This window comes from Pteropus vampyrus, unplaced genomic scaffold (genome assembly GCF_000151845.1).
Source record: "Pteropus vampyrus isolate Shadow unplaced genomic scaffold, Pvam_2.0 Scaffold416, whole genome shotgun sequence".
In the NCBI taxonomy this organism is placed as follows: domain Eukaryota; kingdom Metazoa; phylum Chordata; class Mammalia; order Chiroptera; family Pteropodidae; genus Pteropus; species Pteropus vampyrus.
Window position 1 is genome coordinate 864820 of NW_011889197.1, and position 15903 is coordinate 880722.

Sequence of the window (15903 nt, forward strand, 5' to 3'; positions counted from 1 at the left end):
CAAGCTGTGACTTCTCAGAGGCTGGGGGAAGGAAGAGGAAGAGGGACGCCCGGGGCGCCCCTGAGAGGATATTTGTGCCGACCCTGGGCAGGAGGCAGGGGCAGACTTTGCACAGAGAATGAGAGGGGATCTGAGCAAGGGTCAAAGTTTCAGCTTCCTCTTGAACTGAGCCCCAAATCTCACTCTGAATTACTATCATCTTTTCAAGAAAGCCACATTTTAACTGCCAGGTCACGTGAACTCTGGACTGGGTTGGGGCTCCCAGTCGAGCTGAATTTGTTTTGCCCTAGCCAGGCAGGGGCGCAGCCTGGCACACCCGTATCCTGTGATGCCCTCCCCCGGCCCCACCCACCCCTTGCACAGCACCCAATCGCCCGAACCCACCCCTGCCCTGCCTCCACTCCCCCACTCTGTTTTGCCCCAAGACCTCCGATTCCCCCAACACCCCAGGTCCCGCGCCCCGGCTGCGCCCCAGCCCTCCCCGGGAGCCGGCGGCGGGCGGTGGGGCTGAGCCTGAGCCGGCTCCGGCCGTCTGCGTGCACTGCTCCAAGGCAGCGGGGTGAATGGACGGCATCCAGTCCTGCCGGCAACTTGAAAATAAAAATAAAACAGAGGGAAAAGAAATAAATAATAAGGAGCGCGCCAGAAAGCCAAAGAAAATACAATTGCAAGGCCCGAGCAGGCTTCGAGCCCGCAGTCGGCCTGGGCGGCGAGCCTTTGGCGTTGGAACCGGCGGGGCCTTTGTGCGCCCCCGGCCACCCCCTGCGCGGTCTGTCCCCATTGAGGAAACACAATCCGGTTGCGCCGCGACGCGCCCGCGCCGGGGGGCCAGAAGGGGCCGCGAGCACGCCCCCGTCCCGCCACAGGGACCGCCTTGTTCTTTGTGAGGGCAAATATTTATTTTGGTTCAAGTGGACCCCTTTCCACAAAGACCACCTGGTTGTAATCAATAACACCTATTTTCAGATAATCTGCCGTTCTCTAGGCAGAGCCCACGGAACTCACCCAAACAGAGACCTTTTCAAAGGGAATTGTAAATGGACTGGATTCACAGAGGGCTGGGGGAGGGGGTGGGATGGGGGTGCGGGGAGGACAAGAAGGGGGGCTCACGGACCTGGGTGGTCAGGGCGAAAAGGCTCTCCTCGGACCTGGCTCTCTCCCCACCACCTCAGCCCTTGGGTAAGGGTGGGGGTGGGGCTGCTTGCTGGGGATGGGGTCAGGGTGAGGAAAGGCTTCCAGAAACCTTTCTGAAAATGAAGCAAAATAAATTAAAAACCTTTCTCTGATGGGCCAAATGCTGCTGCTGAGGAAGATTTCTAGAAACTCCCAGAGCAGCTACCTTGTCAAATTAGGATTCTGGGATGAAGCGGAGCCAAGTGCACTCAGAAGTAGAGATCCTCAGAAGGGCTTCCCATACCTCACCTGGACAGTGGGCATCGAACCGTGCCCACCTCACAGGACACCATTCGTGCAAGAATGTACATTGAGCACCTACCTGGGCTGGTGTGGTCCTAGATGTGGGAATGCTGGTGGGAACAGAACCAGGGAAAAGCTGCCCTCATAGAACTTACATTCCAATGGGTTGAGATAACAGTAAACAAGAGGAGAGTGATGCATGTTACAGGAAAAAACACGTGAAGATGCTTTGAAAACTGTAAAGGGCTTTGTGTTTCACCACTGAGGTAGAAACAGCTCTCCCTCTGGACCAGTTTGTCTCCTCTGTGGCAGGTGTCAAGAAGAAGAGTCAGGAGATACTAATGGCTCCATAACATCTCAGGCCCAGGTCTAAGTCCACCTCTTAACATAATTTCAGAGCCTCAGAATCCTCAGCTATGAATTAGACTGGATAATGCTCATCTCGCTGGGTTGTTGTAAGAGTCAAATGAAAATGAATAACACACTTTAGTCAGCGTTGGTACCTTCCTCCCCAAATGCCATGTTTTAATCTCTGTTCAGTGGAAAGGTAGTATCCTGTTGTAATACGGCATTTTTAGACTTTACATACATAATTTAAGATTTTTGAAGCATGGAGACCAAATAAGGCCTGGAAGCTGGGGCTTGAGTTTCCTTTCACAGGAGGTGCTACACTGGGTCATCCCGTACTCTGGCAGTAGGAACGGCCTAGGCCAACCAGTCCGGGTGCCTGCCATCCCCACAGCCCCACCTTGGAAAAAAGCCTGCTATATATCAACTGACCCTCCTGGCCACCACCATTGGGCCCTGACTCAAGGACAACGAATCCATAGACTTCAAGTAAACCTTGAGGTGCTTAGAGTGAAGTGACAGTAATTAGTTTAGCAAATAATGAGCTAGGCATGTTTACTGGGAAACATGGAAATTGAGGGACATGGCAGTGGAAGGACAAGTGAGAAAATGTAAAGAGGGTATCTTAGTCACAGGAAGGTAGGAGCATTCCCTCCTCCTTTGAATTCTTTGGACTCTAGTAGCTTTCTTGTTCCCGGCTCCACGAGGTTGTCTGTCCATTTCTACAATATTCCTGTCTCCCTCATCCCCTCTAGGGTTTCGCAGTAAATTCTTAGTTCTCGAGAAAGCCTGAGCCAGTGCCTGACACTTACCACCCAAAGACCCCACCTTCTATGACGTCTGTCTAAATAATGTTCTTTAACCACATGTGGCCAGGGGAAGAGGAAGGGAAGAGCAGACCAAGGATAGGCATGTTGTCTGCACGATGGTATCAAAATCTCAGCAAATAAAACTGCTTCAAGAATTTTCCTTCTTTATTCGTTAGTAAGGGCCTCTGTGGTGTCAGAAGATCCATGGTAAAGTCCTGAAAAATTACTTCTTAGATCTCAATGCTGTTTTCTCTGTCCTAGGAGAAGGCTGGAGAGAGCAGACAGGACTGATGTACTTGGTCTCTGTGCTGGTTGGGCCAGGCTAGGGCTGATTGTTGTCACTGCTCTTCAACAAGAACATGGCTTTCTCCCTCTGATGAGTCATCCTCAGCGTTAATTGCTAGCTCTGAGCTTTCCGAGAGATTACACTCAGGCTCAGACACCCCAGTGGGTGTTGATGGCTTAGGGCAGATTATGATGAGAAAGGGGTAAAGGACAGGAAGAAGGGTGGTGTGTTGGAATTTGGAGTAATTGAATTTGCTGTGCAGTTAGCACTTATGACCTGGGTCATCCATGGCTGGAGTTTTGGTTGTAAATCCACGAAGACCAGGAAATTCCATGCTTAGGTCAATCTTTTCATTTTTTTTTTTTTCTCAGAGACCAAAATGGTTGAGAATTTAGCGAGGGGTAGTTTTCACCTTCTACAGATGCTATGATTCTGAGTAAACTAATATTTTTTTGCATTAAGATTGTCCTGGAAAAACAAGTACCAGTCCCTCTATCTTTTTGTCATAGTTTCTCTCAGGAAAACCAGCAGGCCCTCATGCATAAAGGACATTTGTCCATCTGCTGTGATTACCCAAAATGTCGAAGGTAGAATAAACTCCCTTCAGAGACCTACTGCATGTGAGTTACAAGGCCATGCTATAGTTTAGACTCCAATTTCCCTTCTGTTGTCTTTTGGGTATTTGCCAATGTAAAGCCGTGGGGCCATTTGTAATTAACCCTCAACAACCTGAATATCTGAAAATTTCTTGAAAACTAGATATTTCTTGCAAAGTAAGATTTAACCTAAGTGTACATTGTATGTGAATATGATTTTTATGGCACTTCCAGAGTTTTCTGAAAACCTTATTCAGCATGTCCTTCTTGGAATTAATCAAACCTCTCCATAGGTAAAAGGCTAGCATCTTCTAGGAATGCAAATCTCATAAGCATGCAACTGAGGGATGACTGTGTCCTTGGCCGTGATGGTCATCGTGGGGATGGAAACCCTGCTTTCCTCTACTGCGCCCTCTTCACTCCCATCTGCTTAAAACCTTCCTTCGAGAGTTGGCTGTGAGTGTAACCAGCAACCCCAGGATCTGGTTGCTGGATTGAAACCACTTGAAAAATTAGACTCATTAGAGTTTTGTGTCTTGGATTCTGATCAGGTAATCACTGACATTTATAAAGATGCAGTGTCAAAGGAAAAGACTGAGAATCATCATGAACACTCTTTTAAAGGCAGGTTTAAGCTACAATCCAACTAACTTTACTTTTCAGAAATTAGTGGCAGGTTCATATTTCTTCCCTATAGATTGAGTACCTATGGATAGAGTCTGCATTCTCCACATTTTAAAGTTCTCAAATGGATGCAAATTGGTTTTCTGGTGGTCATATGTTCTGTATTTTTTTTTTAATGACAAAACTTTGAGTTACTCTGAAAAACACTAGATAAGTAGAAGTTCCTGAAAAGACAGGAAGAACAAAGAAAGAGAAGTTTGTCAGGAAAAGCTGAGTGTCTGGAAAGTATTGCTAGAATACATGTGATGTCTGATTAAACATTTCTGAAAGCCAGAGCCTCAGAGAACTATCACAATCAGTGGAGAAAGAAATCTTCTGGGGAAACCAATTAGCCCCCAAACCCTGACTCAGCAGAAATCACCTGCAAATTATAGCAGCGCTCTGGGCTTACACTTTAACTGTCTCTCTCATATGTTTTGTTTTCTCTGTGTCTCTCTGGAGTTAACCGTGACGGAGCAGCTGGACTTCAGACATTTCTGCCCAGCGGGTACAGTTTGACAAACAACAGGCATGGATCAGACCCTTTTCTAAAGCCAGGCACTTGTTAGGTGCTAGGAATTCAAGAGAAGAAATTAGACACAGTTCCTGCCCTTCGTGTCCTTATAGTCTAATGGAGGACAAAGACCTTTAAATGTAGTAGATCCTGACGTCTCTAATTGCTGTGTCTGAGCATCACCCAACAACCAAAGGTAATGACAAAAGTCATGCCATTCTCTACCCCAGCTTCAATCAAAAAACACTAGCAGCATATCCCAGAATATTGCTTTTCCACACTCACCAACCCTATCCTGTCCTCTGCTCCCTTCCGATCTCTCCCCTGGATACTAGTACAAGATTTTTTTTTTTTCCATTTTCTCTACCTAGCCCCCATTCCCAACTATCTCCTAGCTCATTGGCCTCTCTGGTTAACTCCCATCCCTTCCTCTCCTTTCTCTACTGCTCTTCAGATCCTGCATATCAGAAAGTACGAAAGTACGTGTGTGTGTGGCGGCGGGGGTGGTGGGGGGAGGCAGAGGCAGGCGAACCCCACAAAATAACGAATCTTGTGGTCCCTTGTGTCCACTTACAGCCAAACATACACTCATCAGTGAGATTTGTGTAGTTTTAAACGTATATTCATGGATCTTCCCTTTTCCCACTTCTCTTCTTTTCCCTCTTTCCTTTCCCTTCCTTTCCTTCTGCTTCCCCATCTGGAGTATTTATTCCTGAATAGGTGGAGCAGAGCAAGGTCAGTATCAGAGTGTGGTGACATCAGCGCCTAAATAGGACGAGAATGACATCCGCATGAAGAGTCCTGGAGTGTGGGGGTGGCGCCCAAGCGGAGTAAAGAGGAGAACACCCAGGGAGGAAAAGGGGGGCAGCCTCTCATGGGTATCAGGGCTTGAACTGGGTGAGGAGGACACGCTAGGCACAGCCTAGTGTAGGGTAGGGAGAGTGCCCATAGAATGCGGATGGACAGGTGGAAATTGAGAGCCAAAGCAGGGAAAGGAATAAGGAACATGTCACCTGGGGATGTGGGTGCAACAGAGATGGGAGACTGGTTACATGCAGAAGGATCGTTAAGTGGGTACATTTAGTATGCTTCATGGAAACCATATTGCTTATTGTCAGATAAGAGAATTACAAATAGAGAAAGGAGAAAGCCTGTGGTGTTAGACTGGAAATAGATCCATCGGAGTAAACTCCAGTTTTTCAATATACGTAGATATAGAAATCTATCTCTATCTATCTATCTATCTATCTATCTATCTATCTATCTATCTATCTATCTATCTAATCTGTCCATATCTAAATTTCTATGTATATATATATGATGGTTAATTTTATGTGTAGATTTGGTCGGGCTCAGGGATCCCCAAATAGCTGGTAAAACATTATATCTGGGTGTATCTGGGAGGGTGCTTCCAGGAGAGATTAGTATTTGAAAGAGTAGACTGGTAAAGATCGCTCTCACCAATGTGGGTGGACATCATCCAATCCTTTCAGGGCCTGAATAGAACAAAAAGGGGACGAAAGGTAACCTTTTTTTCTCTGTTTGAGGTGAGACATCTACCTTCTTCTGTCCTTGGACATTGGCGTTTCTGGTTCTTGGGTTTTCAGAGTCAGATTGGGGCATACACCATTGGCTTCCCATTCTCAGGCTTTCAGACTCATTTGGACTGAATTAAAAACTGGCTTTCCTGGTTCTTCAGCTCGCAGATGGCAGATCGTGGGACTTTTTGGTCTCTGTAATTGCCTGAGTCAATTCCTATAATAAAGTTTTCATATATGTGTCATGTTGGTTCTCTGGAAACCCTGACTAATGCAGCATATGTATGTATATGAGTGTCTGTGTATATGTGATGTGTGTGTGTGCGTGTGTGTGTAAACATATGTTGTCTAGCTCTGTCCACTGAGAGGGCCTGAGAGAAGCAGTACTGCAATAGCAACAAGCATACCTAGCTCCCAGATATTGGCTTCTAGATATTATATTCTACTAAAAAGCACCAGTAATCCTTGGAGAAATGACTGACTCCAGGGCTGGGTCATGGAAGCCCAAAATATTTTGTTGTGGGAAAAGCAAGGAAGTGCTCAAAGACTGATGGGAACGTGTCAAGGGACACAGAAGCCAACTTGAATGGCCTCCCAGTGGGACAATGTAATCCTCAAAATAAATAATGATAAGAACATATCTTATCCACTGAATAAGATAGGAAACCATGATAGTCTTTAGAGATATAAATAAATGAATGAATACATTGAAATTTGATAATAAATGGGATATATATATATATATATATATACACACACACACACACACATATATATATATATAATTTCAAAGTAACTTCTCACAAGATCCTTATTAATTACAAAGGAGAAAGGAGTAACTACTTTACAATGGAGAAGCCTGGCAGACACCACATTAATCAAATTATCAATACGAATTTCATTAATGATGAGATAAATTGAAATTGTGTGCCACATGCAGGCTTCAAGGAGAAGGAAGTTATATCACTCCTGATGTTCCTGTCGGGGATGCCTAACCTAAACCTAGTCATGAAGAAATACCAGACAATCCCAAATTAGAAGCCATGCTACAAAATAACTGGCTTTTAATATTCAAAGTTACCAAAGTCCTGAAAGTCAAGGAAAGACCTTGGGAGTGTTTCAGACTAAAAGAATGTGATAACTAAAAGCAATATGTGATTCTTATTACACAGGAGAATGTTATCGTTGCTTGGTCGTGATGGAGCATCAGGTTGGCGACTTCTCCTCAAATATTTCGATAGAAAATGTTCTTTCCACTGTTCCAACTTTTCTGTAAGTTTCGACTGTATCAAGCTTTTATAATTTTTTAAGTTAAAAGTATATATTCATAACATGCACTAGAATAGAGGAGTATGACTGAATTCTATCTTATGATATCAAAGGAGAACAGAGATCCGTACAGACTTTTGAATGATAAAGAGGACCTGCCTATCAAATAAGACACAATCTTGCATTTTCATGGTTCTTTTTTGACATATAAAACATATTTACTTACGGTATCTTATATAACTTTCGTGATAACCTTGTATGATTATGACTATAATCCTCATTTAATAGATGGGAACTCCAACTCAGAGATAGTAAGCTAAAATTAGGGCAGTGGAAATGCTTGGCTTCAGAGCCTGGTTTCTGTGACTCCATCCCTGTTCTTCACGTATTCACTTAGCATTTATTTACTGACCAACTAATGTGTGCTGCCTCCTACGCAGCACACGAAATAGTGTCTTCTCTCATGGAGCTTACAGGCTGCTCTGGCTATGCAAACAATCTGGATCCAAGCTTACTAAGCAAAAAATCCCACTTCCCGGCCTCTATTTCTCAGCTGATTGAAAAACCCAACCCAGCATTTCTGACAAAGTGCATTTTTAGCATTCCTTCATAACAATCTTATTTTACTTGCAGCACCTTCAAGCTTGGCAGCATGCTCTGTGGACTTTAGGTGCACACAGAGCCAGTGAAGGGCAGAAGCCCAAGAGGAGCACGGTGGGGCCGGCTTTGCGGAAAATGCAATGGCTCTCTGGAAAATCCAATTACTCCCACTTTTCACTTATTTGGAAAATGCCTTTCTGACCGCAAAACAAAATCTACACTGCACTCAACTCTCCAAACAGAGTGCCCACCAGTTAACAAGGACTTAATAAAAGTTCTTGGAAAAACCTAGCAAATACTAGCAGATAGCAGTGATTATATATATACTTCCTATACAGTAATTTATAAAGGATTTTCCACATGTGTCATCTAATACCTCATAGGAACTCTTGCAGGAGACAGTTATTTTTCAGCTCCCTGGTTCATAGGTACAGAGAAGTTGCCTGGTAGGTGGAGGGGTCAGAATTTGAACCCATTACATCTTCGCTCATTTATCTACCTAAATCGCTTCTCTGCTCACTAAGAAAATACATGAGGTAACCAGTTAAAATCTAGAAGGTTAGTTTAGCAATTGTAGGTAAGTGAGTGGTCTCACTGGAAACTTTTTCTGTTTCCCCCTAGAGCTTTTAAGCTAAGTGTAAATTGACTATGTGCTTAGGAATTTACCAGCTCAGACAGACTGAAACAATTAGACAGGAGGCCAAGTAAGAGTGAGAGGGAGACAGACCCCAGGCATGTGAGCTGACATTCCTTTTAAAAGCTTCCCTCCATATCCTTTCTCAATTGGCTGAAACCCTAGAGATTTGACTGGCTAAACCACTTCCTCTCTGAAGTGTTCGTCCCCCAAGGGAGCCTGGGATTTGTAGTCTTGAAATCAGTCGACCTTTCATAATCCTTTAGCTGACTCCCTGGCTGAAGGAGTGCAGTGTCAATTTCAGTAGCTTTCCATATGATGAAGTGTCCAGTGAGCTTTTTGCAAAACACAAAGTTCTTTCTGGATACAAGTTGAAGCCTCTGTTTATTCACCAGACCCCAACCTCCTGGCCCCCCATTCAAGTTCTTTATTACCTCCCTCTCTCTCCCATTGATACTAAGTACCTTTTACTGCCTTCTCCTGAGAGAGTGCTGGACACAAGCCCAGCACTGCTCTTAATGGTGGAGGAACCTCTTGGCGGCAGATCCCCAGCTAGATGAGGGAGCAGGGCCGGACAGCAGGGCAGCCAGTCTCAAGGGTTGCTCCCTAAAGTGCTAGCTTTTCAATAGTTTTTAAGGTGACATGTTTAGATGATGATTGTTAATGAATGGATGTTAAAGGAATTAGAGTGTGAAATCAAGTCCACAGATGACTTACGGAAAGCACTGCATTTTCTTTTTTCTTTCTTTCTTTCTTTTTTCTTATTTTTGTTTTATTCTCTCAACAACCATTGCCTTAGCCTGGCAGCACCTTGGCTTAGGATAGACAGATGTTCCTTTCTGCCCTGGCGTTCCAAAACCTCTTGCTCTCATTTGGCCTAAATTAGTCACACCCCATCTGAGGGTTCATACTTTATGAATTACCCATGAACTAAATAAACATTGTACATATTCATTGTTCAATTGCATGCAGATATTATTGGTTGAATAAAATAATAATCATTTTCAGTGTTATTGAAATTCTGGCAGTCATTGACTATTAAAAATGTTGCCCAACAAGAGGTATTGAAAACATAGCTTCCTTTGCGTAGGAGTCAACAATATTCTTTGACGCTAAAAAAATATGACCTCCTGCTCAAAAGGGCTGTTGGCCAGCATCCTAAACTGCAGGGAAGACCAATTCAGTAGATCCGCTCACAGCTGTGCCACGCTTCTCTCTACTTGGCTCGCTCTGTTTGTTAGAATAAATAAACTTCATGGCATCATTGCAGAATGATTGAATGGGGAAAATCCAGAACTACAAGCCAGGAGGGCAAAGATCTTGTTTGTCCTCTGCCACTAGCCAGCTGGATGCCCTTGAGTAAGCTAGTAAATCCTAAATCTGGGCATTATAGGGGACTAAATGCCAGCCCTTCCTCCATACAAATGCTTTTAAGGAGAAAATGGTGTCCTGGTCCTGTTAGGGGGTGGACTAGCTCCCTAAATGTGTAATAAATCACTGAGAAACAAGTTCAAGGGGCAAGATTTGGCCAAAGTTCCAAGACTTTGTAGAAGTGGTGAACGTAAGTCAGTGTTCGAATGGGGTGTAAATAACAATATAAACGGAGCCACTTTAAAATGGAGCCAGAGCTGCCATGCCAGAGTAACTGCCTTGCAGGTCTTATGTCTCAGATCTTTGGAATGTGAAAACAGGGCAAAAGAACCTTTAAAGTGGGCCTAACCCACCTTGTTTACCAAGGAACTGTTTGCAAAGATAAACAAAAAGCAGTTATTCTGACTATTGGGCTGATGACTACTAGACTGAAAATTAAAAACATTGCTTAGAACTAGCATCACTCTGTTTTGTTACCTGCATCAATAGAAATATCTTTCATTGATGTAATTATTCCCCTTCCCCTTCCCCTTCCCCTTTTTATAAACACCCATTGCCTTTGTCTTCTAATTGGAACACTATTTGGGCTTCTGCTTGAATCAGTGTTCCCCGAATAGCTATTTTTATTGATCTCAATAACTGTTTCCTCTCATTTTGAAAGGCCTTTTTTATTTTTAGGTGAACAAGGATATATAAAGAAACCCTCTTTATAGGGAGAACTCCCAATGGACCGAGTATCCTTTATGTGCCTCCGTTTACCCCAATGAATACTTTGCAGATTGATGGCAAAATTGCTTGGATGAGATGGAGACTTCCAAAAGAATTCAGCTAAACTATTCTTAAACATACCTGACCTTCATGATTTCTCTCTTTCTTGAGCCCCTAATACCAAGTTTTAATTTTCTCCTTTCTTAGAAGTCAATAGAAAACCCTGACAGATGTGTACATACACATTGATTCCTCTAAAGACTAACTTTCTTGTTGAGTGTTGGCAGTAGGAGATATGCAATATAAAGAAAATAGAAGAAAACATTAGAATTTCAGTTTTGATTTATTTTTATATTACTCTTTAAAATGTTCTATTTTGTGTTTGTTTTATAATGTAAATATGATAATGTAACAGTTTGCATATATGATTCACAAATCAGTGTGCATATATTGAGAATATTGGCTTAACACATTTTTTAATGGATGGGTGCAAATTAAAAAAGAAATTGGAGACCATCTTTCTGGAGCACATCACATTTTATCTAGGTAGACATATTATCTAGAAGGTACTCAGTAATACCTAGGGACTATTATAGTCTAATTCCTCTCAATATCAAGGACTTTCCAGGCCTCATTCTCTTTCATTATAAAATAGAGGGACTGAAACAAACTACTTAACAGTGAAGGAACTTGAATCAGGGTCTTCCTTGGGACCTTAAAAATCTGCATGGACCATAAAATCCGGGCATGGGACCAGAGGAAGCTGGGCCATCTTATTCTCTGCCAGAATATCAGGAGGACAGCCATTTGGGTTTGAGAAGCTTGGTGGATGCAACAGAATGAAGTCTGGGTCTATCCTAGATGGGCCTGTCTGCTTGGTTCTGGTTCTTGGACACAGATTATTCATGGCCGTGGCTGTCATACTATGAAACTCTTTTAGGCTGGAGGGAAATTTAAATAACATTAAAAAAAATCTCTGCAAACATCATCAACAATGTGAAGGTTAATTTTAACTACCAACTTGACTGGGCCACAGGGTGCCCATATCAAACATTATTTCTGGGTATGTACGTGTGAGTGTTTCCAGAGGAGTTAGCATTGGAATTGGTGGATTTAGTGAAGTAGATTGCCTTTTCCACTGCATCATCAACCAATCCATTGAGAGTCTGAATAGAACAAAAACACAGAAGAAGGAAATCACCCCTCTGCTTGAGCTGGGACATTCCTCTTCTGCTGCACTTGGTCTGGGATTTACACCATCAGCTCTCCTGGCCTTTGGGTTTAGACTAGAACTATATCCCTGGCTCTCCTGGGTCTCCACCTGGCAGACAGCAGACCATGGGACTTCTCAGCCTCCATAATCACCTAAGTCAATTCCTCATCATCAATATCTCTCTCTTTCTCTCTCTCTCTCTCTCTCTCTCTCTCTCTCTCTCATATCTCTATCTCTATCATCTCGATCTCGATCTCGATCTAATCTAATGCTGGTTTCTGATTTTGTTCCTCTTGAGAACCCTAACACAAAAAATAATCAAAACCATATTGATTTTGCACTTTCTACTGTAATGCAGTATGTATATTTGAAAAATCTTCATGGTGCGAGAGGTAAATAGAAAACTTCTTCTGGGAAAACCCTTTGACCTAATAAGGGATAAATAAGAAAACAATGTCCTTAGTTCTGAGAGAAAAAGGCACAATTTATTTAGTCAAATTATTTTACAACATAGTCTTCATTGACAGTTGTCAGCTTAACACTTAATATAGTTTAAAAAAAGTCAACGATTACCTGCAAAATTATATATATTTTAATATCTAAAAAATATGTTGCATATATAGGCAGGAAAATCCCTCATGTACACAAGGGAAGGTTTGATTGTTCTTTTCAAAGTTGTGGTGATTGCAGTACGGTTACTTTCAAACATTTCTAAGCATAAAGATTTAAATGGATTGCCTTTGCTTGTTCGTGCATGTCTGTTAAATAACTGCACCAGTGCATCTCTTTCTAGTAAGTCAGTGACTTAAACATCCTATGTTCTTTTCAGCAATAGTGACACTATGCATTTTAAAAACCAGTTATAAAAACGTACAAACAGCCCAAATGTACAGATTGACAAAAGATGTACAAATTACATTTAAAAAAATAACAACCACTGATTTGATAGTAAAATTGCATTTGTGACCGAGGTCAACTCGTTTATTTATTCTTTTTAATTTTTTAATTATTTATTTTTAATACTGTGAGCTATAGGAAAATAACTCTGCATAATTTATACAGTAAGTTGCCTTCTGAATGAGTGACTCTGGACTGATGGTCTGACAAGCGCACAGCGCTTGCGGATCTGTTTGTTTTTAGAAATCCCTAAGACTTTTCTAAGTGCTGGGACTCACTGTCATTATTTTTTTAAAAAAAAAAAGTTATTTAATTCTCTTTCCTTCAGGAATGTCTGCATTTGCATTAACATTTCTTAGTTCATATCCTGACTATTTATAGAGAGAATGGTCGGCATAGTACATATTACCCACTGAGAGAAATTTTGCAATGCCCATGGTTTCTTAAATACACATACATGTTCTTTCTTTTAAATTCCAGTTGGGTGAAAACTTCACTGGCCTTACAACCAATGTTCCAGTTACCATCCACTGAATTTGATCTTCCTAAAACAAGATTATAAGCTTCCTGCCTCTATTTTCACTAAGTCTCAAACCAGAGCATAACTGGTTAAGTCCATGATTCTTTATCATACTGAACCCTCCAAGGTCCATGATATGACCCGTGTATTGATAAGAAACTGCTTTGGTCATAAAAAGATAGAGAAAATTTACAGTTTCTTTTGTAGAACCATGATACAACCATTCCAGTAATCTAAATATTCAACTCATAAAATGATAAGAGATTGAGAATTCAAACTGGCCTACTGGCCTACAGAATTATCCATCTCTTTGTTCAAGGTAGAGGAAGCAAAAATTATCAACATAAAAAAAAAAAAAAAAGGATTGTTTTTTAAAGAACAAATACAAAGGTTCTATCCAACAAGAAAGAACATCCAGTTTTGTTTCCTCTTCAAGGCCAAATATGTCCTTTCGAGTCCAAAGTATTCCAGGAAGTGTGAAGAATGGCGCTTCAGCTAGAAGGCCACCGATGATTAAGCTTCTAGTAGTAGCTGCCTAAGTGTGAGGGCACGTGGGTGTTAGGATGGCGAGGGACATTGGGGTTGGGGTAGATTCCACCCGTGGGGGAGGTCCAGTATTGTGAGGCTGCTCCAAAGAAGCTGGAGGAAGTGACGGGCATGGAGGTTGGGTGGGGAGGGACAAAGTTCACCTTTTGTTGATGGGCGTGGTAGGAAGGCATGTAGGAGATATCAGAAGGGTACTTGTACATGGACGACTCAGTTGGATGTGGCTGCAGAGCCTGGGCAATGCCATGGAAGTCAAATTTGTAGGCATACCTTTTGCCATGCACTTTGGTCATAATGTTTTTATCATAGTAGTATCGGAGGGCCCGGCTCAGCTTGTCGTAATTCATGTTGGGCTTGCTTTTCCGCTCCCCCCAGCGCCTGGCCACCTCATCGGGGTCCGTCATTTTGAACTCCCCGTTGGTCCCCTCCCAGGTGATACAGCTGGCGTTGGCACTATCGGAGAGTAGCTCAAGGAGGAATTGCCACAGCTGGATCTGCCCGCTTCCTGCAGACGGTGAGACGAACCGGAGAAAACAGAATATTTCAGCCTGGGGAAGTCAGAATCTAATTCCCAAAATGCGAGATCCTCTCACTCTTTATAGGAAAATCTTTATATTTCCTTTTACATTCAGAGTCTACTGTACAGCCCCTTCTTTTCATTATCGACTTGCTTTTCTGTTTGTCACTGAGACTGGCATCATAAACATGGTTAGACCTTAAAATAATTTGCCCCAAGGCCTAGTAAAATGCACTGTGGGTAATGAGGTACGAGATGGCCCCAAACTATGATTTTTTGGGCAAGCCACACTCATCCTTCTTGGCAAGACTTCTGAATCTCTTCTTCTATAAAGGCCTGAATCACTATGAATCTGTGCTAAGTGAGGAAGTCCCCCCAGTAGTCTCCATTAGAGTAAAAGAGTCGGGCCAGGGGACTGCTGTCAGGGTCACAGGGAGAAAGTGTGGTACAGGCTTTAGGCTAGACAGGACCTGGAAGGATCCTTGGCTGAGCCCCTAGAGCTTGGCTCTCAGCTTTGAGTTCTACAGAGAAGAACATGGGCGGAGAGGAAAGCAACTGGAGAGGGACCTAGGTGGCTTCTTTTCCATCTGGGCAGGAATGGCCAGGCACTGAAAAATGGGATGAAGAAGTGCGGGCCTCACTCCTGCACAGGGCTTATCAGCTCACATGCTCAGCGCTCTTGGTTTAGAGCTCACTTGAGAGTTATTTGTGATAATAAGCCCTTAAAACATATTGTCAAGTTCATTTTACCTGCAACCTTTCAGGGACACATTTCTTTCATAAGACCAGACAGCTCTGCAACACATTCGAAAGTTAAGAATAAAATGCCTTTGGAATATTTATTCACTTGTACCTTGCACGAGGAAGATAACTGAGAGCTCACTGGAGTTGTTTCCACCTCCCTGGCCCATCTTTTTCTACTGAAACTTCTACATGTGCCATTTACGACTAACCCAAACCTCAGAGCTAATGTTCGTTTTCCAGAAACATCCTCAGCTAATGAGCATTTATTGCCACTGAATAGCAAGCCATGACCTCTCATTTGTACATGAGAGAAACAGATGTTGAACGTTTCAAGGAAAAAAGTACACGTTACTTCCTAGTCAGGTGTGTCAACTTAGGACAGAGGTCTCTGTGATCTCACAAAGCAATGGAACATTCTGGAAAGAAAACCTGGCAGGCCAAAGTCAACTCACCGGGGTTGGCTAGGCGACTGCTGGTCGGGCCCAGGATCTGATATGGATCTATGGAAACACAAAAGAAAATTTGCTTCACTGTTATTAAAAATATAAAAACAACAGCATTAACGATAAGAATACCCCAAGGGTTTATACTTTATTTCAGTATCATAGGAAAGCCTAATTTCAGACAACTTGACTGCTTTTATTTTCAGACCTCAAAAGCTCTTGATCACAGTTATGGTTTATCTCAGTATTTACAGGGAATAGTAACAACATC

At 42.7% G+C, this 15903-nt stretch overlaps 1 protein-coding gene across 1 annotated transcript in view; it reads right to left on the minus strand.

The window, feature by feature from the left end:
• Window positions 1–12431: 12431 nt before the first annotated feature.
• FLI1 (Fli-1 proto-oncogene, ETS transcription factor) overlaps window positions 12432–15903 on the minus strand; it is a 63462-nt gene continuing 59990 nt past the window's right edge. The window contains exons 8-9 of the mRNA XM_011380929.2: window positions 15642–15689; window positions 12432–14433 (exon numbers count right to left, since the gene is read on the minus strand). Coding sequence (XP_011379231.2) covers window positions 13904–14433; window positions 15642–15689 — 578 coding nt within the window. The 3' untranslated portion in view covers window positions 12432–13903. The remainder of the gene's footprint in view (window positions 14434–15641; window positions 15690–15903) is intronic.